The sequence below is a fragment of the Phacochoerus africanus genome, chromosome 11 (assembly GCF_016906955.1).
Source record: "Phacochoerus africanus isolate WHEZ1 chromosome 11, ROS_Pafr_v1, whole genome shotgun sequence".
NCBI classification, from domain to species: Eukaryota; Metazoa; Chordata; class Mammalia; order Artiodactyla; family Suidae; genus Phacochoerus; species Phacochoerus africanus.
The window spans coordinates 66,511,385-66,538,274 of record NC_062554.1 but is presented as its reverse complement, the minus strand read 5'-3'; the positions used below and the strand labels follow the sequence as shown (position 1 = coordinate 66,538,274).

Below are 26,890 nucleotides of genomic sequence, written 5' to 3'. Positions count from 1 at the left end.
GAACACAAGACCATCAAATGACCTGTGACCTCTGGTGAGTCACTTCCCGTCTCAGGGCCTCAGTTTCCTCATCTGTGAAATCATGAAGCCAGACCAGAGAAGGTCGAAGGCCCTCTGCAGCTCTATGGTTTTACACAGAAGATAGGATAGGGTAGTTTCCTTCCTCACTGCTTCCTCTTCTGTTTTTTTGTTTGTTTTTTTTTTGTCTTTTGTCTTTTTAGGGCCACACCCGTGGCATATGGAGGTTCCCGGGCTAGGGGTCTAATCGGAGCTATAGCCACTGGCCTACACCACAGCCACAGCAATGTCAGATCCAAGCCACGCCTGCGACCTACACCACAGCTCACAGCAATGCCGGATCCTTAACCCACTGAGTGAGGCCAGGGATCGAACCCACAACCTCATGGTTCCTAGTCGGATTTGTTAACCACTGCGCCACGATGGGAACTCCTGCTTCCTCTTCTGTTTCAGAGAACTGGGTGTGGGGAGGGGGCCTCTCGGAGGAGAGCTGGACGCTGGGCTGGGCTGAACTGCAGCAGTGATGACTGGCCTAAAACACACTAAGACCGTTTTGGACGTTTCTCTATAATTTGACTTTTCTTTTTACTTGCTGCTGGCTTTCTGAACTCGTCTGCCAGACCTCACGTTCACCAAGCTCGAGTAGGTCCACATCTATTGAGCTCAAACAGTTCAAGAAAACAAAACAAAAACGACCCCGGAAGCCAGTCACCGTGAGCCTTTGCCACATTTCCTCTTTCTTAGCTCTTAGCAAATCTGTCAGCAGCAATTCTCCTGCCCGTTGGGTGGAAACCATCTCCAGGCCTCGGTCAGGGAGGAAGGCCCCAGGCATCGCTGCAAGACAACGACCACCTGCAGGTGCCTTCTGTGCCATCCTGCTGCCCAGCGGCTGGGCTGACCCCAAGCCCCCCGCATTTCTGTTGGGCCTGTCCTAACTAGGGGCCCCCGAAGGGAAGGGGCAGGCACTGTCCATCTGGGCTGGGTTCAGAACTCCCTGCTCGATGCCCAGAGCGCAAGGCTCACTGGCCCCTCTGTGATGGTCTCAACCAAATGGGAAAGAGGAAGCCCCACGGGGCTTCATCCCAGGGACCCCTCCTGGTCCCGATGGGGCCGTGTTCTGGAATGGCTTGTCCAGCTGTGCCCATGGCACTGAAGGTGTTGATTCCCAGACAGTCCTCTATGGAGCTGTCCAATGTCCCGAAATAAACGAATCAGAAACTCCTAACCTGTATTCTTTGCTAGGTTATTCTCAGCAGAGGAAAGATGGAAGCATGCAGCCATCCAGACAAGCAGAGCCATGTGGCATCTGAGCTGCTTTGGGGGGAGATAGGGGAGGAGCAGGGACAAAAGGGGAGGGGACATTTGAGAAACTGGAAAGAGACTGACGTCCCCAAAGACAAAAATATACAGCAGATGGTCAATGCAGAGAGTCAGCCAACAGTAACTGAATGAACTGACTATGAGGTGAGGACTGGGAAAGGCACCTTGGGACATGAAATTGATGGGGTGTGGTCCCTGTCCTTGGAGCCCACAGCTTATGTGAGGAGCGAAGACAGAGACACACTTGCTGTGGACACTGGAACAAGGACGTCGTAAGCTGGGGCTGAGCCTCAGAGGCTTTGCAGGCTGCCCGGCCCAGCTCCATGTGTATGGGTGTCAAGCTAGTGGACTCTCTGGGCTGTCAGCATGTCCTGGAGCCTGGGTACAGTGTCCCTTGATCTTTCCCGTGGCCATCTCAGTCTACAGGCAGAAGCGGGTCATCTGGCATAGCAGGAGGCCCACACAGAAGGCTGGGAGACTTCTGTGGCCTTGGAGCTATGCAGCCAGGTTCAGGCCCTGCCCTGCTTCATCATGGTGATAGAAACCTCAACAGCTAGGCACTCTCAGGGCTTCGAGGTCACAATTTCATTTAATCCCTGTGATAGCTCAGCAAGGAAGGTAGGTTTGCTGCCCGCACAGCTGGTCACATGTTGGCCTTTGCCCACCAGACCCTTGGTCTTCCGTCAATACGCGCAAGTCATCCTCACTAAGACTTGGATTTCTTTGCCTGCAAAATACAGATATGAAGGACTTCTTCTTTTTTCTTTTTTTGTCTTTATAGGGCAGCATATGGAGGTTCCCAGGCTAGGGGTCCAAGCAGAGTTGTAGCCACTGGCCTACACCACAGCCAAGCAACATGGGATCCAAGCCGCATCTGCAACCTACAGCACAGCTCACGGCAACGCCAGATCCTTAACCCACTGAGCAAGGCCAGGGATCGAACGCGCAACCTCATGGTTCCTAGTTGGATTCGTTAACCTCTGCGCTACGACAGGAACTCCTATGAAGGACTTCTTTATACATTCATGGCAGTGATGGAATGAGATCACGCACCTGGAAGTGCTCAGCACCATATAAATACTCAATAAACGGTGGCTAGTGCACTGCCACGGTCACCACCATCAGCCTCAGTAGCTATTTGTCTGGCAGAGCAAAAGCGAGTTTGGTTGAGGGGGGATCAACCCCATGTGGGAGTCCTCTTGCCTTAACCTTGACCCCTGGTGGGCCTTTCAGCCTGGGTCACCTCCCGGCCCTTGTGCATCCTAAGTACCTTGATCTTTGGGACTATGGGCCCCTTCTTCCATTAAAAAAAAAAAAACTATTAGAAATTATATGTTATGATTTATAGCATTGGTATAAAATCGAATACTTTCTTCAGCTGAAAAGTTCTTTTCTCCTGATTGTACAAGAAATTAAAACATTTTTGTGGGCCCCTACCACCACATGCCTACTGTGTCCCACAGAGAAGACGGTGGTGCTTTCAGCTCTTGAGTCCCAAGTAGGGCGACCAGCAGTCCAAGTTTGCTTGGCACTGAGTTTTCTCAGGATGCAGGACTCTCGGTGCCCGGATCAAGACGGCCCCAGGCAAACCAGCATGTTTGGTTACCACAGGCCCAGGGACACTCTCAGTCCTAGATGGACTCCCTCCTCTCTCTCTCTTTTTCTGTCTGCTGCGGGACACTGCTTGCTCTTCTGTCCTTGTAAAGCTGCATCCTTGTACTCTACCCTGGAGAATTTCCTGAGAATCCCTCCCTGCACCCCTCCCGCTGCCTGGTTGTGGCCTGGACACAGATGCTCTGGCTGCCTCTCAAGATCAGCACACAGCCTTGCAGCTTGGTCACAGAACATAAACTTCCCAAGGGCAGAGACTGCCTTATTCACTGATGCAGTTCCCAGGACACCACCTGGCACACAGGAGCACCATGAAATATTTTAATGAATTGAATAAAACACAAAGAAGTGGAGCTCCCATTGTTGTTCAGCAGAAATGAATCTGACTAGGAACCATGAGGATGCAGGTTTGATTCCCGGCCTCGCTCAATGGGTTAAGGATCCAGCGTTGCCGTGAACGTGGTGTAGGTTGCAGACGTGGCTCAGATCTGGCATGGCTGTGGTGTAGGCCAGCAGCTCCAGCTCTGATTGGACCCCTAGCCTGGGAACCTCCATATGCCGTGGGTGTGGCCCTAAACACACACACGCACACACACACACACACACAAAACCCCAAAATAAATCTAGGGAAATTAAAAGTTCCAGAATTGGGTAAGGGTTCTCTAGGATTCCTGGTCCATGGCACCTATCTGCTTCTGAGACAATAACTAGAAATCAGAGAAGACTCCTTGTACTCTGTCTTTAAGGGTAGATGATGCAAACCCCTTTTGCTTCCCTTCTTCCCTCCCTGGGAGCTTCGCGAACCACCCCCCACCCCCACCCCCCTTTTAGCTCAGGGGGTCTAAAGTGAGAATCTATGCAGAATAGGGAATAGACACCCATTCTACTGCAGTGGCCTCAGGTCCTTTCCCGTGGGGCACGCTCTCGTGCTCTCAAGAGTTTCCAAGGCATGAGAAGGTCTATTTTCAGGTTAGTTTTCCACCTAGTTTCCTGTCTCATTTCAGTCTCCCTGACTCCAGAGTTTTGTCATTCAGCCTAAGAAATCTTCCTCCTCATCTGAGAGAATTTGCTCCCCCGGAACTGACATATCTTTGGGGGATACTCGTCTCAATTCCCCACTTCTGTCTAGAATTAGTGGATTCTCCAAAGACATCAACTTATGCCCCAATTATTCTGGTACTAGTTTCATCCTGTATATAGAAGCATGAGTTGTGTCTGAGCCTGTCTCCCACATTAGACCATGAGCACCCCAGTGCCAGGAATTGTACCTTTCCCATCTTTGTATTCTCAGAGAACCCAGGGCCAGAGCACTGTGGGTGAGTTAGGGAGGGTGGTGAGCAGGGTAAGTGGGTCCCAGTGCCTCATCCTAGACTCCAGTCTCTCCAAAGGCTGGACTTGACTCTTTTAGAATCAATTTCAAGAGGATTCCATTGCCAATCATATGTCTGACAAGGGATCAATAAAGAGGTCCTGTAACTCAATACTAAAAATATAAACAGGACAGTGTTCTCCATCGTGGATCAGTGGTTAACAAACTGGACTAGGAACCATGTGGTTGCGGGTTCGATCCCTGGCCTCGCTCAGTGGGTTAAGGATCCAGTGTGGCCATGAGCTGTGGTGTAGGTCGCAGATGCGGCTCGGATCCTGCATTGCTGTGGCTGTGGTGTAGGCCAGTGGCTACAGCTCCGATTAGACCCCTAGCCTGGGAACCTCCATATGCTGCAGGAGCGGCCCTAGAAAAGACAAAAAGACAAAAATAAATAAATAAATAAATAAATAAGCAGGAGTTCCCACTGTGGTGCGACCAGATGGGTGGTGTCTCTGGAGCCCTGGGATGCAGGTTTGATCCCTGGCCCAGCACAGCGGGTTAAGGAGCCAGCTTTGTTCCAACTGTGGCATAGGTCACAACTGCAGCTTGGATCTGATCCTTGGGTCCAAGAGCTCCCTATACTGTAGGGCAGCCAAAAAAAGCAACAATCCCCCCCCCCCCCCCCCGATTTAAAAATGCACAAAGGACTTGAACAGACATTTCTCTAAAGAAGATACACAAATGGCCAACAAGCACATGAAAAGATGCTTGACATCGCTGTCATTGGGGAAACACAAATGAAAACCATAATGAGATAACATCTCATACCTATTAGGATGGCTATTATCAAAAACATAGAAAATAACCTGTGTGCATGGCTGGAGGGAATTGAAAATGGTGAAGCTGCTAGGAAAACAGTGTGGTGATTCCTCAAAAGATGAGACATGAAATGACCAGATGATCCAGCCATTCCATATCTGTCTTTTTTTCTTTTTTCTTTTTTTGTATGTTTCTAGGGCTGGACCCGTGGCACATGGAGGTTCCCAGGCTAGGGGTCTAATCAGAGCTGTAGCCGCCAACCTACACCACAGCCACAGCAAGGCCACATCCGAACCGCATCTGTGACCTACACCACAGCTCACAGGAATGCTGGATCCTTACCCCACTGAGCAAGGCCAGGGATCAAACCTGCAACCTCATGGTTCCTAGCCAGATTCGTTAACCACTGATCCATGAAGGGAACTCCCCATATCTGGATATATACCCCAAAGAAGTGAGAGCCAGGAACTTGAACAGAGATGTGTACACTCATGTTCATAGGAGCATTGTTCACAGTAGCCAAAACATGGAAGCAACCCACTGATGGATGACCAGATAAACAAAATGTGGTATATACAGATCATGGAATATTACTCATCCATAAAAAGGAAATTCTGACACAAGCTACAACAGGGACGAACCTTGACATTATGCCAAGTGAAATAAGCCAGTCACAAAAGGACACATATTTGACGATGCCACCTATAGGAGGTTTTTAGAATAATCAAACTCAAAGAGATAAGATGTAAGATAGGGGTTGCCAGGCGCAGTGGGGAGAAGGGAATGAGGCGTTCATATCTGATGGGCAAGGAGTCCAGAAGATATAAAAATTCTGGAGAGGATGCCGATGACGGTTGCTCAACAATGCGAAAGAGCTTAATGCCACTTAAACATGGTTAAAATGGTAAACTTTATGCTATATATATTTGATTGCAATAAAAAAAAAAAAAAAAGAAGGAGTTCCTGTCGTGGCGCAGTGGTTAACGAATCCGACTAGGAACCATGAGGTTGCGGGTTTGGTCCCTGCCCTTGCCTCAGTGGGTTAACGATCCGGCGCTGCCGTGAGCTGTGGTGTAGGTTGCAGACGCGGCTCGGATCCCTCGTTGCTGTGGCTCTGGCATAGGCCAGTGGCTACAGCTCCGATTCGACCCCTAGCCTGGGAACCTCCACATGCCACGGGAGCGGCCCAAAGAAATAGCAAAAAGACAAAAAAAAAAAAAAAAGATTCCAAGGGCAGGGGCACCCGGAGGCCATGTAACCAGCTGGATTCATCTGCTTCCCATAAAGTTGGGAGTGCCCCTTACTTTCTATATTCCAGGAGAGTGGGGGTCAATCCTACTTCTGAGCAACTTGGTCCTCACCTGGGGACCCCCAGGCACAGGCTCTATTTCTAGGCTTGGGACACTCTCCTGCCAGGTCCACAAAGAGAAGGCTGAAGCCTAGGGATGGACCAGACAGCCCAGCCCAGACAAGCCGAGGCAGCCAGGTGAGGGGCTTATAGCTTCTCAGGCGACTATCCAGAGGGGAGCTCAGATACACAGAAGCCTGGGCTCAGGGATCTGGAAAGGGCCTCAAGCTGACCGGTCGAAAAAACCCACATTCTGCAGAAAGCGGAGTATCTAGGTGGCCCAGGCAGGGGGCACTTCTCCACCTGCTCAGGTACTTCCTGCCCCACCCCATCACGCAGGCGGCAGCAAGGAGCCACCCTGGCTTTCCAACTTCACACACCCTAGAGGTGGCTGTGGCTGCAAAGTTAGATTTGGGGCAAGACTGTCTTTCCTCTGCAGGCCAGAGAGTGGGAATACTCTTATTAAAGTTGCCAAGCTGGGGCTGGGTACTGGCTCGCCTTCAGTTTTCCAACCCCACCTATGAATGGCTTCCTCACTCTCTGCACAAGAATGCTTTGAATACAGGCTTCTTCAGCCTCACTGTGGGGTCCCGAGAGCTCCAAGAGCCATCGAGTCAAGCCCTGCAGCATTGCTGGGCGGTGAGAGATGAGCGGCTCTAGCAGTCCAGCTAGTGTGTTCTAATCACAGGCCCTTTCCCAAGATGTGGGCCCTAGGATAGCAGGCATATCTCCTCCCACCCGGTGCTGGCTCCAGCTGTGCCTCCCGCCGAACAGTGTTCAGCATCTTAAGAGATTTCGTGGATTCCGAGGTGGTGAGCAGCGCGAGGGAGCCAGCACCCAGCTCCCATCATACCCGCACTGCCCATGAGCGCTGGTGAAGGGGCGTGGCTGGAACACCAGCTATGCCTCCCTGCTGTGGTGGGGGACTGGGTCCTTCTTGGCTCCCTTCTCCTTTTTTTTTTTTTGGCGGGGGGGGGGGGGGCTCACCGTGGCATATGCAGGTTCTCAGGCTATGGGTCGAATAGGACCCCTGTGTGCTGGCCTATGCCACAGCCACAGCAACGCCAGATCCAAGGTGCATCTGCGACCTACGCCACAACCACAGCAACACCAGATTCTTAACCCGCTGAGCAGGGCCAGAGATGGAACCTGCTCCCTCATGGATACTAGTCAGATTCGTTTCCGCTGAGCCATGACAGGGACTTCTGGGCTCCCTTCTAACTGGAAGCCCCACCTGTGCCTTCAGCTTTGCAAGCTGGGCTGGTGCTGGGTGCGGGCGCCTCTCCACTGGCCACACCCCGGCTCTGGTCACTGTGTGGCCTGCCCTGCCACCCTTACCCCACCCTGGTGCTTGGGGATTACTCTGTGACTCTGAAACATGTCTTAGTCGGTTACTGAGTAGCTCTGAATCTTTCCATGTGTGTGTCCTCTCAACTGTGTCATAAAGGTGAGGGGGCAGGGATATCTGGTTTCTTCTCTCCCCTAAATGGCCTGGCAAAGTGCACTGTCCTCAGTGACTCAAAGATGAATGCTGCTGACATGGGGCTGCCTCTGGGCAGCTTTTGGCTTCCCTCCTGGGGCTTCCACTACTTGGGGAGCTCTGGAAAGAGCTGCAGGCCAGGCAGTGGAGCTGAGGGGCTGGCAGCTCTGGGGTTAGATTACTTGGGCTCAAGTTCTGGATCTGCCCCTTGCTACCTGACCCCCTTCAGTGCCTCAATCTCCTCACTGTTCAATAGAAACATATCTACAGCTGACCCTTAAACAATGCTAGGGTTGACCTGCACATAACGTTATAGTGGGCCCTCGGCATCCTTGGTTCCTCTGCATCTGCCAACCCAACCAACAACAGATGGTGTGGTACTTGCTATGGAAAAATATCTGCATGTGAGGGGCCACATGTATTTCAAACCTGCATTGCTCAAGGGTCAACTGGAGCCGCTGTGAGGATTAAATGAGGCTACACACTTAGAACAGCGCCTAGCACACATCAAGGTCCAATAGTTAACTATTTATTTTATTTTACTTTATTGTCTTTTTTTTAGGGCCGCACCTACAGCATATGGAGGTTCCCAGGCTAGGGGTCCAATTGGAGCTACAGCTGCTAGCCTATACCACAGCCACAGCAATGCCAGATCCAAGGTGTGTCTGTGACCTACACCACAGCTCAAGGCAACGCTGGATCCTTAACCTGCTAAGCAAGGCCAGGGATCGAACCTGCATCCTCATGGATTCTAGCCAAGTTTGTTAACCACTGAGCCACGACGGGAACTCCTATTATTATTTTACATTCTAACCATTTCCCAGCAGACTCCTAGCTCCTGCCCTTTTTTCTGGCCTTGTGAACAGAGCCTTATACCTCCAGGCATCCCAGTCAAGAACCCCACCTCCTCACATTGCAATTCAACACCCATCTGCCTTTCTCGAAATGGCCTCCATCCCTTCAAGCCCAGGAGAGCTCTACGCATTCTCACAGCCAGAGGCACTGAGAGGGCCCTCCTTTAGCAGTTATTCTGCACTGGAGAGGCACGTCTCCCCATTTTATAGAGGAGAAGAGTGGGGCTGAGAGTATCGAGCATGCTTCCTGAGGTCACTTGGAATGAAAGCTGGGGCTTGGGTTCCCAGGCCCAGTGTGAGACTCCCTTGAGGGTCTGGGGCCCCTGCCCTCTCCACCTGGTCTGTCCGAGGATGCTCAAATGATGAGGATCACCAAACCGGGATCTTCACTTGCTCAGAATTAAACCGGGCACATGAAACAAGTGAGAAGTACATTGGATCCTTCTCTCTCAACCTGCCAGCCGCCGTGGCTGAAAGGCAGACAGGAGAAATCCATCAGAGTGGGCTCTCCCGCCTCCCCACGTGGGCCCCTCTGCCCCAAGCCCCCGGGGAGGCCCCACTTGAGGAAGGACCACGCCAACTCTTGCCAGCAGGTGCCAGGGCCCGGTTGCTTAGTGACCCAGCCCTGCCTGCCCTCATCCTCCAGGGCAGACAGCTGAGCAATCACAGATGGGGTGGGAGTGGGGGTGGGGGCGCTCTCTGTTTGGAAGGTTGTCCTTGCATTTTCTGCTCACTCAGTGAGAATTTTTTTCTTTCCAGAGTCACTGGAAAAATCCATTGATTCCGCATCCAGAATCTTAGCAAGCTTCCCTTGAATGCAGTGCTGAGATCAGCTTTCACATACTTTGCCTAAAGCGCTGTGCATGTGTCCTCAGGGAGCCCCCACCGCCTCTTACGGAAAGAACCTTCAAACCCACTCCTCCTTTAGCAAACGTGTGTTAAGTGCCTACCATGTGCCAGCGACACAGTGATGAACAAGATAGGATCCCTCATCCAGAAAAGTATAGCCCATCAAAATGAGGGATAGGAAAAAGATGCTGCCGGTATTTTGGGAGCTCAAAGAAGGGAGCATCAAATTGCAACTAGAAATGCGCTGTAAACACCCCAGACCCAGTAGCTCCCACATCCTCCTCGCCAACCCACACTTTCCCAGCCATGTGTGGCCATGGAGGTTAAACCCGCCTACTGCCTCTCCACGTGTTCCAGCCAACAGAGGCCCCTGCCTCACATTCTCCACTGCAAGGCTGGGGCCCTGCAGCCCCAGCTTCCCTTGTCACCCACATCATCACGGTGTGGGGGATGGTGTGGCGGACAGCCTGACAGCACTTCTCACTCTAGGGGAGAGTCAGGGGATGAGAAGGATGAGGCGGGGCTCATGGACTGGAGGCAGATGAAATGACGTGGGCTAGAGCAGAGGGACCCAGGTCTCTTAGGACCAGAACAGGAAAAGGCAGCCTGGATTTTAGCAGCAGGAAATTGGCTGAGGGAGACAAACAGCTTCCTTCCGGCAGCTCACCAGATGAGAGGTGGGGGATCTGAGCTTATGTGAAGCCTTTTGAAACTTGGCTCTCACCCAAATGCCATGTGCATGGGGGAGGAGCAGGTGTTTGGGGGTTGGACGAGCATAGCGGTGGGGGCCTCACCCTTGGCTAAGCCCCTCTCACATGTTACCTCATTGAACATGCCTGCTTTTTGGCTTGATAGCAGCAGAAATTCTGCTAGTGTGATCCACCAGGTGTAAAGGCTCTGCCGCCCCCATCCCTCCTTTTTTCTTTTTCTTTTTTTGGGGGGGGTGCTTAGGATTGTAGCCTCACAGGCAGCAAGGATCCCAACCCGGGATATGCTGGAGTCACACTGTATAGCACCGTGGACAAGGAATGGGTCGAAGAAGAATGGTGGCAACAAGCACAGCTTCCCTCCGCCTGCCTGGAATGGGTAATCGCAGCCCTGCTTGGAAACAGGGGGATGGTTGTAATGACCCCTAACAGTCTTTTCCAGCTCTAGGAGTCTCTGCTTTTCAGAGGGGGAAGGAAATCTCCTCCAATCCTCCCAGGGGCTGCTGCAGCTCCGTCACTGCCAGCCCGTGCCAAGCCCCCTTCCAGGCTATTGATGCCCAAGCTCCCTGATTCTGGGAGCCAGCCCCTCCATCCCCTCTGACTCGGGAGCTGCTGCCACGTCCTGGTAAAAGCCATGTGGCTGCTGGGTGGACACAGAGCGTCTTCCCCCTGGATGGCCCTCTGCCCAGGGGCCCTCTGCCCAGACACATCATGGATGGAGAAGAGGAGCAACACTCATCGCACAGTGTGGCTGGGGTCACAGGTCTTTAAGTAAGGAGACTGCATGTTATCCATCTCTGGATCCCCAGCCTCCAGTGCCCAGCGCTGTAAGAAAGTTAAAAACAATGTCTTGATCAAGGCCAGGTATTGCAGGGTTTGGGCTGCTATAAAACAAGAAGGAATCAAGTGTGGGCTTTGCTCTGGAAGCAAAAGGGAGGCTCTGAAGGCTTTGGTGCACCAGAATGATACGCCCTTGGCAATCAAATGCAGGGTACCCAGAAGGGGAAGAAGCAGGATGGAGACCAGTTAGGTGATCTCCTGGAGCATCTAGGGGAGAGGTGACAAGCAGGGGACAGAAAGGACCAGGTGGACATCTTGCAATGCTGTGGAGGCAGACCGCACAGTGACAGACTGGATGGCAGGAAGGATGGGGGAGACCCCTGAGCTTCAAAGGTGGGAGACCAGGAGGGTGGGGCAGAGACAGGGAGAGACATCAATCACAGCGAAGCTAGAAGTTGGTTCTGAACATGTTAAGCTTTAGGTACCTCAAGGACATAGGGACCTCCAGTGGGCAATAGAAATTTTGTTCTACAGCCAAGAAGAGAGGGGAGATGGGGCATGTAGGCTGGAGGGTGATAAATAAAGCTAGGGTTTGTGGGAGAAAAAAGAGGGACCAGGATAGCACCACGGACAGAAGCCACCAGCTCAGTGAGTCAAACCTGACGTTTTCAGCCACTACAGCGCCCTTCTTGCTCCTGGCCTTAAAATGAAATGCTCCTGATTCTTGGCAAACTGATCTGGTCCTCTTGTCCCTAAGAAATATGTCATGCCAGGAGTGGGTCCCTATGCCTTTTACGTGGAGATTGAGCCAGCTGGAAGAGGAAACAGAGCTCCTGGATGAAGACAGCCCGGAGTCCACCCAGGAGGATCCCAAAGCCAGAAAGCTCCAGGGCAGGTTCCCTGGAAGAGTCAAATCAAGAGCAGAAGAAGGGAGTTCCCATCGTGGCTCAGTGGTTAACAAACCCGACTAGCATCCATGAGGACAAGGGTTCGATCCCTGGCTTCGCTCAGTGGGTTAAGGATCTGGCGTTGCCATGAGCTGTGCTGTAGGTCAAAGATGTGGCTCGAATCCCATGTTGCTCAAATCCCATGTTGCTGTGGCTGCAGCATAGGCCGGTGGCCATAGCTCTGATTGGACCCCTAGTCTGGGAACCTCCATGTGCCACGGGTGAGGCCCTAGAAAGACAGAAAGACAAAAAAAAAAAAAAGGCAGAAGAGGGAATGGAGCACAGACTGCTGGGCACCCAGGCTGGGTCTGGAGGGGCCTTCCTGTCAGGTTCATAGCCTGGACTCCAGAGTCCAGACTGACAGCTTGAAGTAAGAGCTGGGATTCAGGGTTCATCCCAGCATAAAATCTTCCTTTCTCCCTAAACTGCATGGGTGGATGGCTGTTGCACATGCCCTGAGCTGTAACTGGAATCACTTTAGGGGAAGTGCCAGCTGACTCAGGACACAGAGTCTAAACTTGTGAAGAAAGAGAGGTGGGTGGGAAGAGAGGAATCAGGAACACGGCGGCAAGGATTTCTTAGGTCAAGCCCAGGGGGTCTCGCAGAGGGAGCTCAGGTCAGCCATTCAGGTCCTCTTCCCCACCCCACCCTCGGGACATCCTTACAAGTTAGAGAACCTGGAAGTCAGGTCCCAAATCCCTGCCAGTCTCACGAGAAACTGCTATGAAAGGCTCTGTTTCCATGCACAGGGGTGATGGCCTCTCAGTGAAAGAAGAAACAAAGGACAGGCTCAAATCACACTCCCTGAAGGATGAGGTGAAGCATCTGCATCTAGAGGGTTGAAGCGCCCTGGCCACATCCCCTCAATGAAGAGCTGTGCTGGGATGAGAAGCCAAGACTTCCTTACAGTTCTGTGCTGCTTGTACTACCGGTCACGCACTGGTCACAGTCACCATGGGCAGTCCACTCAACATCCTCGCTCAGCATGTTGGGGTGAGAGTAATGGGGACAGCTCATGCCCCTGGGTCCCCAAGTCTTTGGTTCTGTCTCTCCTCAGTTATGTGACCAGGGACCAATCCTTTTACCTTCTGGGCTTCCTGAAGAACCTCTCTGGAATCTGAGATAAATGCATTCCCGCTGAAGTCATCAATTACCAAATACTGCTAAACAGGCGGTTCCCAGACTTCAGTACATTTGAGAATCACCTGGGGTGGGGGCGGGGGGGGGAGTGTTTAAAAACAGATCTGAGGAGTTCCTGTTGTGGCTCAGTGGTTAACGAATCCGACTAGGAACCATGAGGTTACGGGTTCGACCCCTGGCCTTGCTCAGTGGGTTAAGGATCTGGCGTTGTTGAGACCTGTGGTGTAGGTCACAGACACAGCTTGGATCCCACATTGCTATGGTTCTGGCGTAGGCCAGTGGCTACAGCTCCGATTAGACCCCTAACCTGGGAACCTCCATATGCCACGGAAGTGGCCCAAGAAAATGACAAAAAGACAAAACAAACAAACAAACAAACAAAAAACAAAACCGAAACAGATCTGAGGGTCCTATCTCTGAAGACTCAGGAGCCAGGAAGTCTAGAGGGGGGCCCTTGCCCCTCCATTGCCACAAAGTGATCCAAAGAGCAAGTCTGATGGCAGCGGCCAGGGGCCACCTTGGAGCACCACTGAAGGCTTCAGATGCCACAGAGGAACCAGAGCAGTGGCGAGTAAGGAAAAGCATCTGTCCTCAAAAAGTTGCCAGTGTAGCTGGGGGAGGCAGAACCTCCCCACCCCCAGTCCCAGGAAGAGTGTATCCTTGGTGACAGATGGAGAGAAATGCAGAGTCAAAGAGACAGAGCTTATGGCCCTTCACCAAGAAAGCAGAGCAGAGCTTCCAAAGGTGGCTGGGCCAATAGGGTGGCAGGACGGATGCGTGGCAGAGACAGCTAAGTGTTCACCACAACTGGCTTCCTTGTCCACCTGGGCTCACAGCTGTACTTCATTTCCCAACCTCCCTGTGGTTAGGAGTGGCCACGTGACTGAGTTCTGCCAATGGCGCGGGGGTATAAAACACACCACTTCCGGGCCTGGCCCACAAAATGTCCCGTGTATCATTCTGAGCCCCACCTGCCCATGTAAGTTTACCCAAAGAGGGCCATAAACTTCTATTTTGCCCAAAGGCCGAAAATAACAACACTTACAACAGTGAGTCCATCCTGATTATATAGGATGCAAAAAAGATGCTGTAACAACTCAGTTCAGCCAGCATTTAACCAGAGCCTGTTCTGCAACCACGCCTTGGCATTGTGTTGCACCCGATGGGGATGTGAGTTCTGATCGGACAGGGTTTGTCTTCACAGAGAAAAGCAACCCTGGGAAGGGCCAGAGAAGCAGCAGCACAGAGGAGAAGTGGAGACCACAGCCCCAAAGGAAAGCTGTGGTGTGGCTGCACCAGCACAAAGAGTCTTTTGAGGGAGTCTTGGGCTGGGCAGGCTTCTGAGAAAGCATGTTAAAAAAAAGCAGTTATGTGGTCCAATGGTTCTAAAGGTTTTATTTTCTTTTTATTGCTCATATTTAGAACTAACTTGCTTTTAGTATTTTCTTTTCCCTCACGGCAAGAAGAACAGGGGCAGGTGCTGAGCCTGAGGCCTGGGTGTGCCTGCTGCCGGCAGAGAGATGGGGATTTCTCCGAGGGTCCCAGGGCCGTCAGGCTTGGATGACGTTCCCGGAGTGCTACAGTGCTGTGTCCAGGGAGGGGCCGAGTGGCCAGGCAAGAGATGGGACAAGTACAGGAACAGAAGCGGGAGTGGCTTCGTACTCTGACCTCTGAGACCACTCCCCCCCTTCCTTTTCCCATCATCGTTGAATTTTTCAAGAATCAAGGATGTTGCTATAGACCAGGGAAGGCCAGGGTATGGGGGCTGGGTGGGTAGGGGTGGATGGGAGAGTGTTCCAGCTGTGCTCAAGGTAATATTTAACCACAGATTGAACCAACCGTCTGTCCTCCATATCCACAAAGAAAGCATACATGATGAAGGGCCTAGAGTACAGCAACCAGTATTCTAGATAGATACTAAGAAGAACCTTCTTCCTTTTTTTTTTTTTTTTTGTCTTTTTAGGGCTGCACCTGCAGCACATGGAGGTTCCCAGGCTAGGGGTCCAAGTGGAGCTACAGCTGCCGGCCACAGCCACAACCACGCCAGATCCGAGCCACATCTGCAACCTATACCCCAGCTCATGGCAACGCCCACTGAGCGAGGCCAGGGATCGAACCCGCAACCTCATGGTTCCTAGTTGGATTCGTTAACCACTGGGCCACAACGGGAACTCCGTAAGAAGAACTTTCAAATGACTAAATTTGCAGGCTTCTGGGACTGACAACAGGGACCTCTGCTAGTGTTAAGAGCAGAGTGAAGGTCCATGGCCCAAGGCGCCTTAGGAAGGGAGGGACGGGGTGGCCCGTAGGAGTGGAGGGATGATAAGGACCAGCAGCCCTTTCCTAACCTGAGCTGATTTGGTCTTTCCATTTGTAGAAGATGCTGAGGGGACAGGGACTGCAGTTGGCCTCAGTCACCCACTGAGTGAAGAAGACCAAGAAGAGGGCTTGACAAGGTGCCCCTGACGACTGTGAGTGCTGCTCCACTCGCCAACCTGGTGACATCCTCCCACCTCTCGGAGCCTCAGCTTCTCCATCTGTACAGTGAGCTGCTAGAGCTGGCTCCTTCCAGCTCTGACAGTCTGCAGGCAGCAGGCTTTCTGTGTCCCCAGAGCACCCACCCCGACGCCCCAAGTGGCTCCAGAGTCCTGGGGTCCTGGAATCCATGGGACATGCAGAGACAGCTCAGAGTGCCCATGTCCCAGCCCAGAGGTCAAAACCCCAAACTGCCACCTCCTGTAGGCATTTGGGGAACCAATGGGAGCAGAAGTTGGCGTCACTTCCAGGGTCAGATCCCAGACGGGGAGAGAGGGGCACCTGACAGCAATGGCCAGAGGTCCCAGTCACCAGACCTGCATGTTACCAAAGCCTGCCTTTTGGGGGCCTGAAGCAGGAAAACCTCTGGGCTGGGAGATGAGAGATGTAGGTTTCAGCTCTGGGTCCCTCATGAACTTGCTATGTGACCTTGAATGACCCCCACCCCCACTCCAATGTCTTAGGCTGGGTGACTGCGTGTGGGCCCTTCTCTGAGCATAAAGCTGGGTTTCTCCCAGGGGATCTGATGGTGCCCAGCAGCCAAGGGGAAAATCCTCAGAGGGCACCACCTCGGCCCCTTGAACCTGAGACTGACAACCAGATCTCCCTGCTCCTCTCGGAGGAGGCCCAAGGCCCCAGGAAGCTGCTGTTTTCTAAAAGGAGAGCACAAGCTGGGGCCCAAGGCCTCATCCCACTTCCTCTCCTGCTGCCTCTCCATCTTCAGGGGCTCCTCTCTGTGAATGGGGTGTGGGGGACGACTTCCCTACCCTTGCATCTCCCGCCAAAGGGGCTGGAGAGAGGTCTCCAGAACTCCCTGGAGGCCAGGCCAGTGAAGGCTCCAGGATCAGCTGGAGGCTTCCCTGCAGCTCTGCTCCAGCCTGGCACCCACAGCCGCTGCCCAGGGGCAGATACAGGTTGTTCTGACAAGGCTATTTATAGAAGCCAGCTCAGCCTTTCTTGAATGGGGGCTTCAGTCTCTCAGAGACCAGGAAACACTTAAAGGCCTTTCCTTGGAGACAGGAAGGAGAAATTCTCCCAGGAGCTCAGATGGGATCTCTCTTTGGGTAGGAAAAAAGCACTGTGACAGGTCAGCATGGGCTCAGGATACGGCCGATCTCTTTGATTCCCTTTCCAGAAGTGGCTCCAAGGGAGAAGTGGGAGCTGAAACCTTATTAGGGGCAGAACACCACAGAGAAGGATGAGGGGCTGAAAGGTATGGATGAAGCTCCTAAGCCAGCTGCAGGCATCCCTTCAAAGTCGGGGCCATCCCAGTGCTTGCTCCCCCAGGAGATGCGACCCTGCATGCACCCCCAACCCCTCTGCCATCCGAGGGCTTTAAGGTAGGGAGTCCTGCAGAGACCTCAGCACAAGCAATGGATTCAAGAACCAGACAAAGCAAAGAGGTGCCCAACCGAATGTGTATTTTCAAGAGTGATGCTAGGAAAGGGGAGTCTGGGGGAGAATGAAGAGAGAAGGCTATTTGGGTCAAGTACAAGTTGCCCCCGCATCCCCTCCCCACTATATTTTCAGATATTTTTCTTTCTCCCAAGAAATGCCAGAAACTGCTACGTTTTTCACTTGCCAAGTGAAAGAAACCGCCCCTTCCTCTACCCCATCAGGCAAAAAGCCCACCTTCTGAGACCAAGGGCTTACAGTGAGGGTAACAGCTAAACTTTGTTTTTGAAAACAGGAACCATTTCCTTCCCAGGCGGGAGCAAATCTCTCTAGAGCAACGGTTCTCAACCTCAGCTGCATATCAAAAGCATACCTGGGGAGCTTTTCAAAATCTCAATGCCCAGGCTATGCCTCAGACCAAGGAGATCGGACTCAGGTATTCACATTTGCTAAAGCTGGCCAGGTGAGTCCAGTGTGCAGCTAAGATTGAGAACCACTGGTCTAAATACAAATCCCAGACAGCTGGGGTGCCCCAGACAGACAGCTGGAGTGTCCTTCTGTGTATGTATACATGTGCCTGTGTGTGTTGGGGGGTCCACATCGTGAGGCAAGAACCCCAAGAGAGAGCTGGACCCCTCCCCTCTGCTGCCATGCTTTCTGCATGAACCCTCTCTACCCCTGCCCCCACCCCACAAGAAGCCTGGAGAAGGGGGGGGGGGCAGAGCACGGGTGCTGGTTCCAGGGGCCTGTTTCAGTCGATTCCTTCAAGCACTAAAATCAAAACCTCCCCTCTGGTTTTGGGCATCCTGTCACAATGGAAAGGTCCACTGCATTTGACGTCAGAATCCAGCAAAAGCAGGGCCTACAGGCAAGATAAATTATTAACCACGGGGGCCCCAGCGTCAGGCATGGGGAAGTTTTTGGTTAATGCTACTCGGTATAGGACTGCTAAGTCAATGATGAGCCTGTACACGCCTGTGAAATTTAACAGCTTGCTGCTGTCCACAAACAGGCCCTTTTGTGCAACCACTCCAAGGACCTGGCTGGGAGCCCCTTTCATTTAAATAACGAAACAAATAAACAGAGCTCAGCCAACACTCCCACCAAAAAACATGGCAGATACAGGGTCACAGCTAGGAGGGTGCGGCCAGGGGACTCGGGCCAGCTGGGTGTCTAGCACACACAACCCCATCAGAGAACACATGGAAACTCTAGGTTGCCCCAACTAACCCAGGAAGTCAAAATGGTAGTAGGACAATGACTTCGGGGAGAAGTTTTAGTTTGCTTCTAAAAACACTCTGGACTTCTGCAAAGTTGCTGCACTATGTTTTAAGATGGTTTCTCGCCATCCTCATTGAGACGGAAGTCAAACTATGAGTGGTTATCCTACCGAGGGACTGCGCGCCAGCCACTTTCCATCTAGAGCTTCAAAACTCAAATGTGGGGGCCCCTCCCAAGGGAGCATGCCACCAAAGCATGAGCCCAGAGCTGTCCCCAAATCCTAGAGAGCCATTTTGAAAAGGTCCAGGGACAGGAGATGTTGAAAAGGGCATTAAAAAGAAAATAGTGTTGGCCGGTGGTCCCTGAAGGGCTCCAGATCCAACCCCTGGTCTGCTCAGCCAACAAGTTCAAGAAGGTCCTCAGAACCACTGCCCACCCACTCTGGTTAAGACACGACTCTACCTGCTTGCCAGGAGCATGTTTTCTCTTCTAGCCCACAGAGGTTATTTCCCACAATGAAAGGCTTTTATATTATTATGTTTACCTTCGAAGGATGTTTGCTCTGCACATTCCTGAAAAAGGTGGTCTTGGCAGTGAAGAAGCAATCCTCCAGTTCTTCTTCCAGGCTGCAGTACCCACTGCTCATGCTGCTGTCCACGGTCATCTAGCCCGGGGCCCCGGCCCGAGGCAGCCAGCGCATCTGATGGGGCCAGACTCAGGATGCGGCGGCGGGAGGTGGGGACCCCTCCCCAGGCTGCGAGCTCCGAGCCCCTCCGCCGCCGCCGCCGCCGCCGCCGCCGCCGCCAGGAGCGAGTCTGTTACCGGGTCGGGCAGAGCCAGTGCCAGCTGTCTCGGCTTCTCACCCTGGAGCCCCAGTGGCTCGGGCGGCGGGGTCACCTGTTCCTGGGTGGGTGCCTACACAGGGGAGTCGGACCTGGACGCCGCCTCGCGCGCCTCTGTCCCCAACTCACTCGGCATCTGCGGTTTCAGGTCCTCCGCGCCGGCTCCCCCCTCCGCCCCGCGCGCAGAGCGCCATCTCGACACCTCCCCCGCCTCCCTCGCCTTTCCTGCCCCTCGCACTGCACGCAGAGGAGTTCGGAAGCCACTTCCTCTCGCAAGGTTCCTCAAAGCCGCTTGGCTGTCGCGGCGCCCCTCCCCCTCCCCCTGCCCTACGCCTGCGCCTCCCCAGCCCGCCGCTGGACCACGTCGGCAAGTGAACCGAGGGCATCACGGGTCAGATTAGGGATGCGGGGCCGGAATAGACCAGGATGGACCCGAGGGAGAAAATTCCTCCTGTCCTCTCTTCATCCTCCTGGAAGCAGCTCATTCTCATCACCCACGATGGCTCGGGTCTCAGAGGAGAATGTGCTCTAAGGTCGACACCAGCCCTCCTCCCTCCCGCCATCCACTGCCTCGTCCCACCCTCTCATTCCCCACTCACTGGGTGAAGGAGACAGGTCAATCAGAGTGCTTAGAGAAGTGACTGCAGAAGAAGAAAAATCAATATCTGGCCTGCCTGGAAAAGCAGCAATATTTTAACTCGGAAATGCTAGAAGAAACTGCAGGGGCCCTGTAAGCATATGCAAATCATATGCAAAGTTATGGCAACCTGGAGAGCAAGCCTGCCCTTCCACCCACACGCGGAACTTGGCCCTCAGGAAGCCTCAGGTTACTAAAGGAGCCTGCAGACAGCCCCCGGGTGACTGGTGCTTTTCCCCAACAATCTGGTCAAGGGGGGTCTTTGACAGATCTTGTTTTTCCCATTAAGGACAGTCCAATTATTTCTCCATCGGACTGGATGAAGGAACACCTTCCTTGACTAGGGCTGAATCTTTCAAAGCAATTAGGGCAACACCCCACAACTTCTCAGACCAGTTTGTGCAGCAATAGTAATTAGAGCTACCATTGTTGGAGTGACTACTGCTTGTGCCTGGTGATTTACTTGAAGTCTGTCACTTAACTTTCCCAATAACCTTGACAAAGAGATTATTATTCCCTTTCTATAGATGAGGAAACTGAAGCTCAGGGTCACACAAGTAGGACCTGTGGGCTGGGACTCAGACCCAGATCTGTCCAATTCTAGAGCCTCTGCTCTTCGCCACTGGGATGTCCCGTCTCTCAGGAGTGATGGTGCTGTTTTGGTGTGCACACTGTCATCTTTCAGTAGAATGGAGTCTGGAGTTCTTTTTTTTTTTTTTTGTCTTTTTGTCTTTTCTAGGGCCGCACCCGTGGCATATGGAGATTCCCAGGCCAGGGGTCCAATCGGAGCTGTAGCTGCTGGCCTACACCACAGCCACAGCAACGCGGGATCCGAGTCGTGTCTGCAACCTAAACCACAGCTCACGGCAATGCTGGATGGATCCTCAACCCACTGAGTGAGGCCAGGGATCGAACCCGCAACCTCATGGTTCCTAGTTGGATTTGTTAACCGCTGAGCCACGACGGGAACTCCGGGGTCTGGAGTTCTAGGGAAAAAAAACGAGCCTCCAGAGACTGGCAATGCCAGAGGTACCATATTCATGGAGTCCGAGGGCCTGGGGATCCCTGGGGGGACTCCGGGGATGCCCCTGAGAGTGGCCAAGGGGGATTATCAGGACTCTCCCCGAGTCTGCGCCTCCTGCAGTTTGGAAAAAAGTCCAGTCCTGGGGCACAAGCTGAGTGGCAGGTTAGACTCAGCCCCCAGACAAGCAAGCTGCCAACTCCATTTTAAACTCTGGCTACTTTTGTGTGGAACCCTCTTCCTCCCCCACCTCAGTCAAATCTGTCAGCGCTCAGGATGGCTTCAAACTGCAGCCCAGTTTGGCTCCATCATCCCACGCAATCTTCTTCCCAGAAGCCTGGCAGGCATGAACACGAGAGAGCTGAGAGCCAGGGCTCCAGCCGGCTGACGGCCTTCAGCTCTGGAGAACGGTCAATACAGGTAGCTGCCTCCCTTGGCAGGGAAATACTAAACAGCTGGTAAACAGCTGGGGGTGGGGGCTGGAGGAGCTATGGGGGTTTCCAGAGAAGAACTCACATTGGTGGAGTTGAAAGTAGGTTCTAATTTTGTCTGGAGTGATCTTTTCTTCAAGTGAATATTTAAAAGGTCGTTGGGGGTGGGAGGTGGGAGCAGGGGGGTGGGGGTGGCAAGGGGATGGTTCTCAGAGACAGTGGTCCAGGCAAAGGAAGCTGGTACTGGCCTCACCGGCAGCTCCAAGGCCAGTGCCAGAATGATGAATGCTGCAGGGCTCGGCATGACCTGTGGGCCAATGGTAACAGCCTACCCACTTTGTCCCGCCAGTGAAGGAACACACGTTTCTTTATACAAGGAGCCTCATTGCTCAGTGGGAATCCAATATTTAGGGGGAAAAAAGGTCCCCAGAGTCCCTGTGGCCACACTGTGTCCTTGGAGTCACACAGTAACCTCTGCAGAGCAACTGCAGTGCTACACATTCAAAATGTGCACTCTTAAAATACAGCTGATAACAAGCTTTTTGAACAGCAAGCCAAAGCACCCCAGGAGTCAGCTTGAGTCTCCCTGTGAGCCGCCTGCTAGATGCCAGACCTGCTTAGGAAAAGCGCTAAGGGACACGGTGTTCTTTTAGGGTGCAGCTCCCTGCCAGTTCAAATATTGTGAAAACTGACCCCTGAATAGGCCCATTCAAAGCCATTTTAATGTAACCCTTAGGTGGCTCTACAAGCTTGGGAGCAGGTATTACCCCCATTTTACAGATGAGGAAACTGAGGGAAGCAACATGTCCCATCACAGCTTGTTACATACTTTCAAAGCCTCATATGTCTCTGTTCTCTACCTGATCCCACCTGTCAATGAATTGAGGTTGGAAGGAAGAAGCCGGCAAAACGGAAACTGTGGTGGTGAGGACCCTGGGGCTAGAAGAACTCTGCCAAGATCATATATACGATACAAAGCCTCCAGGAGGAAATATCCAGACCATAGCTCCACAGTCCCAAAGGGAGAAAGGCTGGATTCTTCTCACCTATGACCTTGTCTGTACCGTTGCCCTGTGAATAATCAACCGTCGGGATAACCTGGCTGGGGGAGGGGAGCAGGTGGCAGGGAAGAACCCAAGAAACAGCCTTTTAAGCCTTTTGAAGTGAACACACAAAGGATGGGAACTGGCTGTTCCCATCCCTGGTCCCAGGAAGAGGAGTCTGGACCAGAAGCTGCAGCCTCAAAGCCACACCGTCATGGGGGGAGGCAGTTCAACGAGCCCCACTGAATGGTGGCTGGGCGACTTCCCTGGCCCAGAGCGTCGGATGATAAAAGGTATCATTTTAAGCTTTCTTCCTTTCTCAAATGCAATCCCAACATGTGGCCAGCTCCCCTTATTAAAGCCACCCTGCGGGTCTGTGTTCCAGAAAAGCTGCGATACAGAAATGGAAGCTGGGAGCTGGAATTCTCGTCCTAACTCTAACTGCTGCTTGATGTGGGATCTTGAGCAACTTTGGACCTCAGCCTTCCTCATCTGTCCCATTGAGAGGTTCAGAAATCAGGTCTGGGGTCTCACGACTGACCAACATATTCAGAGGCTGGAAACTGAGTGTGCTGCCAACCCACCTTTGAAACCTATTTTGAAATCAGTATTAGCCGGTGTGTTCAGGTGCTGTCCTACAAACTTTATATGCATCCTTTCATTTAATCCCTACAAGAAGCTGTTGAGGAAGCTACAGTTAGTATCTCTATTTTGTTTTGTTTTGGGTTTTTTTTTTTTTTTTGCTTTTTTTTTTAAAGGTCCACACTCATGGAATAGGAAAGTTCCCAGGCTAGGGGTTGAATCGGAGCTTACAGCTGCTAGCCTACACCCCAGCCACAAACAACGTGGGATCCAAGCCGCTTCTGAGATCCACACCACAGCTTATGGCAACACCAGATCCCCAGCCCACTGAGTGAGGCCAGGAATCAAACCTGCATCCTCATGGATGCTCGTCAGATTCATTTCCACTTCGCCATAACAGGAACTCCCAGTATCTCTATTTTACAGAGAGGAAAGGAGCTTTTGGCAGGTTAAGTAACTTGCATGTAGTCAGACAGGCTAGTTCATGGTGGAGCTGTAATCAGCCCAGCAGCCCAGCTGGTCTGACTCCAGAACCCTAGCCCTTGACCATTCTACATACAGAGTATGGAGTACATGTCCCATCTCAGCCATGCTGCCTAAAATTGCAGTCAGTCACAAACAAGTCAGGAACTGGTTTCTCAGTCTGCCTACGCCCCTCTCTTCCCTTTGGCTCACTGAGGTTTTCCAAGGTTCAGCCACATACCCACCCCCACGCCACGTGCCCGTGCTCTACCGGGGAACTTGGTCTCACTCTGCCAGTGGTACCAACCACACTTGACAGACTCGTGTCTCATCATTCTCTCTCACCCCAGGTGGCCCCAGATGGACACCTGTACCTGCTGGGTACCCAACCCTCCCCACTGCAGCCTCCCTCTCAACAGGTCCAAACTGAGCTGACCATTCCTGGCCTTGCCCACCACCTGCTCCCCCTCCTTTAATTTCCTATCTTGGAGGAATTCCCACTGTGGCGCAGCGGAAACAAATCTGACTAGGATCCATGAGGATGGAGGTTCGATCCCTGGCCTCGCTCAGTGGGTTAAGGATCTGGCGTTGCTGTGAGCTGTGGTGTAGGTCGCAGACGTGGCTTGGACCTGGCATTGCTGTGGTTGTGGTATAGGCGAGTAGCTTCAGCTTCAGTTGGACTCCTAGCCTGGGAACCTCCATATGCCATGGGTGTGGCCCTAAAACGACGCAAAAAAAAAAAAAAGAATTTCCTGTCTTAATGAATGCCATTGGCATAAATGACTACAAAGCCTTCCAGTAGTTTCTGCTGTTCCCATCTCTGCCTCCTCCAAACTGCCCATGCCTTTGTTGCCAAAGTTACCCTTCCAGACCAAGATCTGATCAGGGTTGTTCTGCCATAAAACCTTTCCATTCGAATTCCAACTAATAATTATTGAAGAAGGACTGAGTATCAAGACCTTGTATCAAGCTTACTCACTTATTCAACAAATAATCACTGAGCACCTTCCTACGTGGCAGGCACTAGACCGGGGTTCACGTTCAGGCCTGAAGAAGACATGCTCCCGGCCTTCTCTTAACATCCAGTCTCGTAGAACGACATGAAATAAGATGTCACATTAGAGTTACTGAGCTCTCACACGCACTTCCTTACACACTTAATCCTCACAGGCCAGCAGGAACGCATTTAACAGATGAGTAAACTGAGACTCGGGATGGGGCATTTACCCAAGGTCACGGAGCAGGTACATTTCAGCCTCTGGGTCTGAAATTTGCCATCACAGCTGTCCTTCCACCGGTGACTCCCCAACGATACCTACGGCCATATCCCGAACGCCGGAGCGGGTCCTTCAAAGCCCTTCACTGCACATGCCCAGCCAACAGGTCAGGCCCATCTCCAGTCACAATCAGGGATCCCTCCTCACAGCCACACACACTGGATTCACTTTCACAGCTGCCGCCCTGCCCTCTCGTGGGCTTGTTCTCGCGGTCTCCTGGGCTTGTCAAAATCTTCCTGCATCCTCCCCACCTCCTGACTCACGAGGTTCAGCAGCCACGACCACTCGGCCCCCACCTTCCCGCTGCCTCTCAGAAGTAGCCTTTCCCAAAGGTCCTCTCTAGGAGTTCCCTTCGTGACTCAGTGGAAACAAATTTGACTAGCATCCATGAGGTCGCAGGTTCGATTCCTGGCCTTGCTCAGGGGGTTAAGGATCTGGCGTTGCCATGAGCTGTGGTGTAAGTCACAGATGCGGCTCAGAACCTGCATTGCTGTGGTTGTGGTGTAGGCTGGTGGCTACAGCACCAATTCGAACCCTAGCCTGGGAAACTCCATATGCCATGGGTGTGGCCCTAAAAAGATTAAAAAAAAAATTCCCCAAAGGTCCTCTCTGGGGGTGAATCTTCAGAATGTCACCCTCTATCCTTAGGAGGGTGCCTCTGACAGCATTAAACCACTGCGCACAGCACAGAGCTCTGTTTCTCCCCAGGGGACTTCCTGTGTAAGAGGTACATGGCTGCACACTCTTTAGGATGACTCACAGGAGATTCACTTTCTTGAGGCTCCTAGCCCACTGCACGCTCCTCCTGCTCAACTGCCAGGCTAAGTGCTTCCATGGGGCCCAGACACTTAGAAACACTGAAGGAGGCGAAATCAGCCCTGAAGAGCTCACGCTGGGTCTGAGTCAGGCACAGGGCATCTGCCTTCCAATTGCCTTCCTTTAAGGAAACTAGTGAATCATAAATGATGGTTCTGATCAATAACCCCATCGCTCACATGGCCCTCTCCAGTCTTCCAGCAGCCAGGATACTGTGGTCACAGGCATGAGAGGTGACCAACTCTTGTACTATTACACAGAGAAAGGGGGTCTTGTTGCCACCTCGGAGCCTCAGGACCACCTGGCCCAGCTAGAGGTCATCTCAGGCACCCACTGATTCCAGGATAGAAAGAATGGGTGGGGCTGTAAAGAGCACTGAGAAACGTCTCCAGTGCTTAAGGCTTTCTAGAGAATAAACCCTAGAGCCCTGCCCCTCCTTGGAGCCAGGATATCAAGTGCCTTCTGGTTGGGAAGCCTGAACTCTGATCAGAACCGAGCTCTCCTGGCTTGGCCCGAGCTGGTCAGACAGGCCTTAGGGCGGCTCCTGATAGAGGCAGCTGTTTAGTGGAGTCGATTAGACAGCTTTGGCCAGCACTTCTGGCTTCTAGAGCGTGGAGGCAAATCTGTGGAAAGTGGAGCTACTGTCTCAGAGCCAGAGCGGAGCAGTGCTGCTGGGGCCTGGCTCCCCCTTTGGTATCTGAGGATGGGCTGGCAACAAATGACAGAAAATGGTTTCAATTAATCCAAAAGAAGGAAGAAGAGAAAAATGAAAGAACAGATGGGACAAATAGAACACAAATAGGAGACAGACTTAAAATCAAATTATATCAGTAATCACATTCAATGCAAATGAGCTAAATAACCCAGTTAAAGGGCAGAGATGATCCAACTGGATTAAGAAAAACAAGCTCCAACTATCTGGTCTCTATAAGAAATGGCCTTTTGGAGTTCCCGTCATGGCTCAGTGGTTAACCAGTCCGACTAGGAACCATGAGATTGCACATTCGATCCCTGGCCTTGCTCAGTGGGTTAAGGATCCGGCATTGCCGTGAGCTGTGGTGTAGGTCACAGACGCGGCTCGGATCCTGTGTTGCTGTGGCTCTGGTGTAGGCCGGTGGCTACACCTCCAATTCGACCCCTAGCCTGGGAACCTCCATATGCCGCGGGAAGCGGTCCAAGAAATGGCAAAAAGACAAAAAAAAAAAAAAGAAATGACCTTTAAATATAAAGGCACAAATAGCCTACAAGTAAAAGGATAAAGAAGTATCATGCTAATGGTAATCACAAGAAAGCTAGAGTGGCTATATTAACATCAGAAATATACTGAAAGTAAATTTCAGTACAAATAATATTTCCAGGGTTAAAAAAAGGTTATTTCGTAATGATAAAGGGTCAAGGAATCAAGAGGACATAATCATTTGAAAGGTTTATGCATCGCATAATAAA

The 26,890-nt window shown here is 52.3% G+C and overlaps 1 protein-coding gene across 3 annotated transcripts in view; it reads right to left on the bottom strand.

Annotated features, from left to right (window-relative positions):
• Positions 1–26,890, bottom strand: part of RASSF5 (Ras association domain family member 5) — a 79,903-nt gene that overhangs the window by 16,109 nt on the left and 36,904 nt on the right. Inside the window, exons 1-2 of one of the 3 annotated variants that reach the window (XM_047752155.1) lie at positions 19,775–19,879; positions 18,878–19,033 (exon numbers count right to left, since the gene is read on the bottom strand). The exons of 1 other annotated variant lie outside the window; for it this stretch is intronic. In XM_047752155.1, the coding sequence (XP_047608111.1) occupies positions 18,878–18,997 (120 nt within the window). In that variant the 5' untranslated portion in view covers positions 18,998–19,033; positions 19,775–19,879. Of the gene's footprint in view, positions 1–18,877; positions 19,385–19,774; positions 19,880–26,890 lie in introns of those variants that run through there. One more of the 3 variants, XM_047752154.1, reaches the window with a different exon arrangement.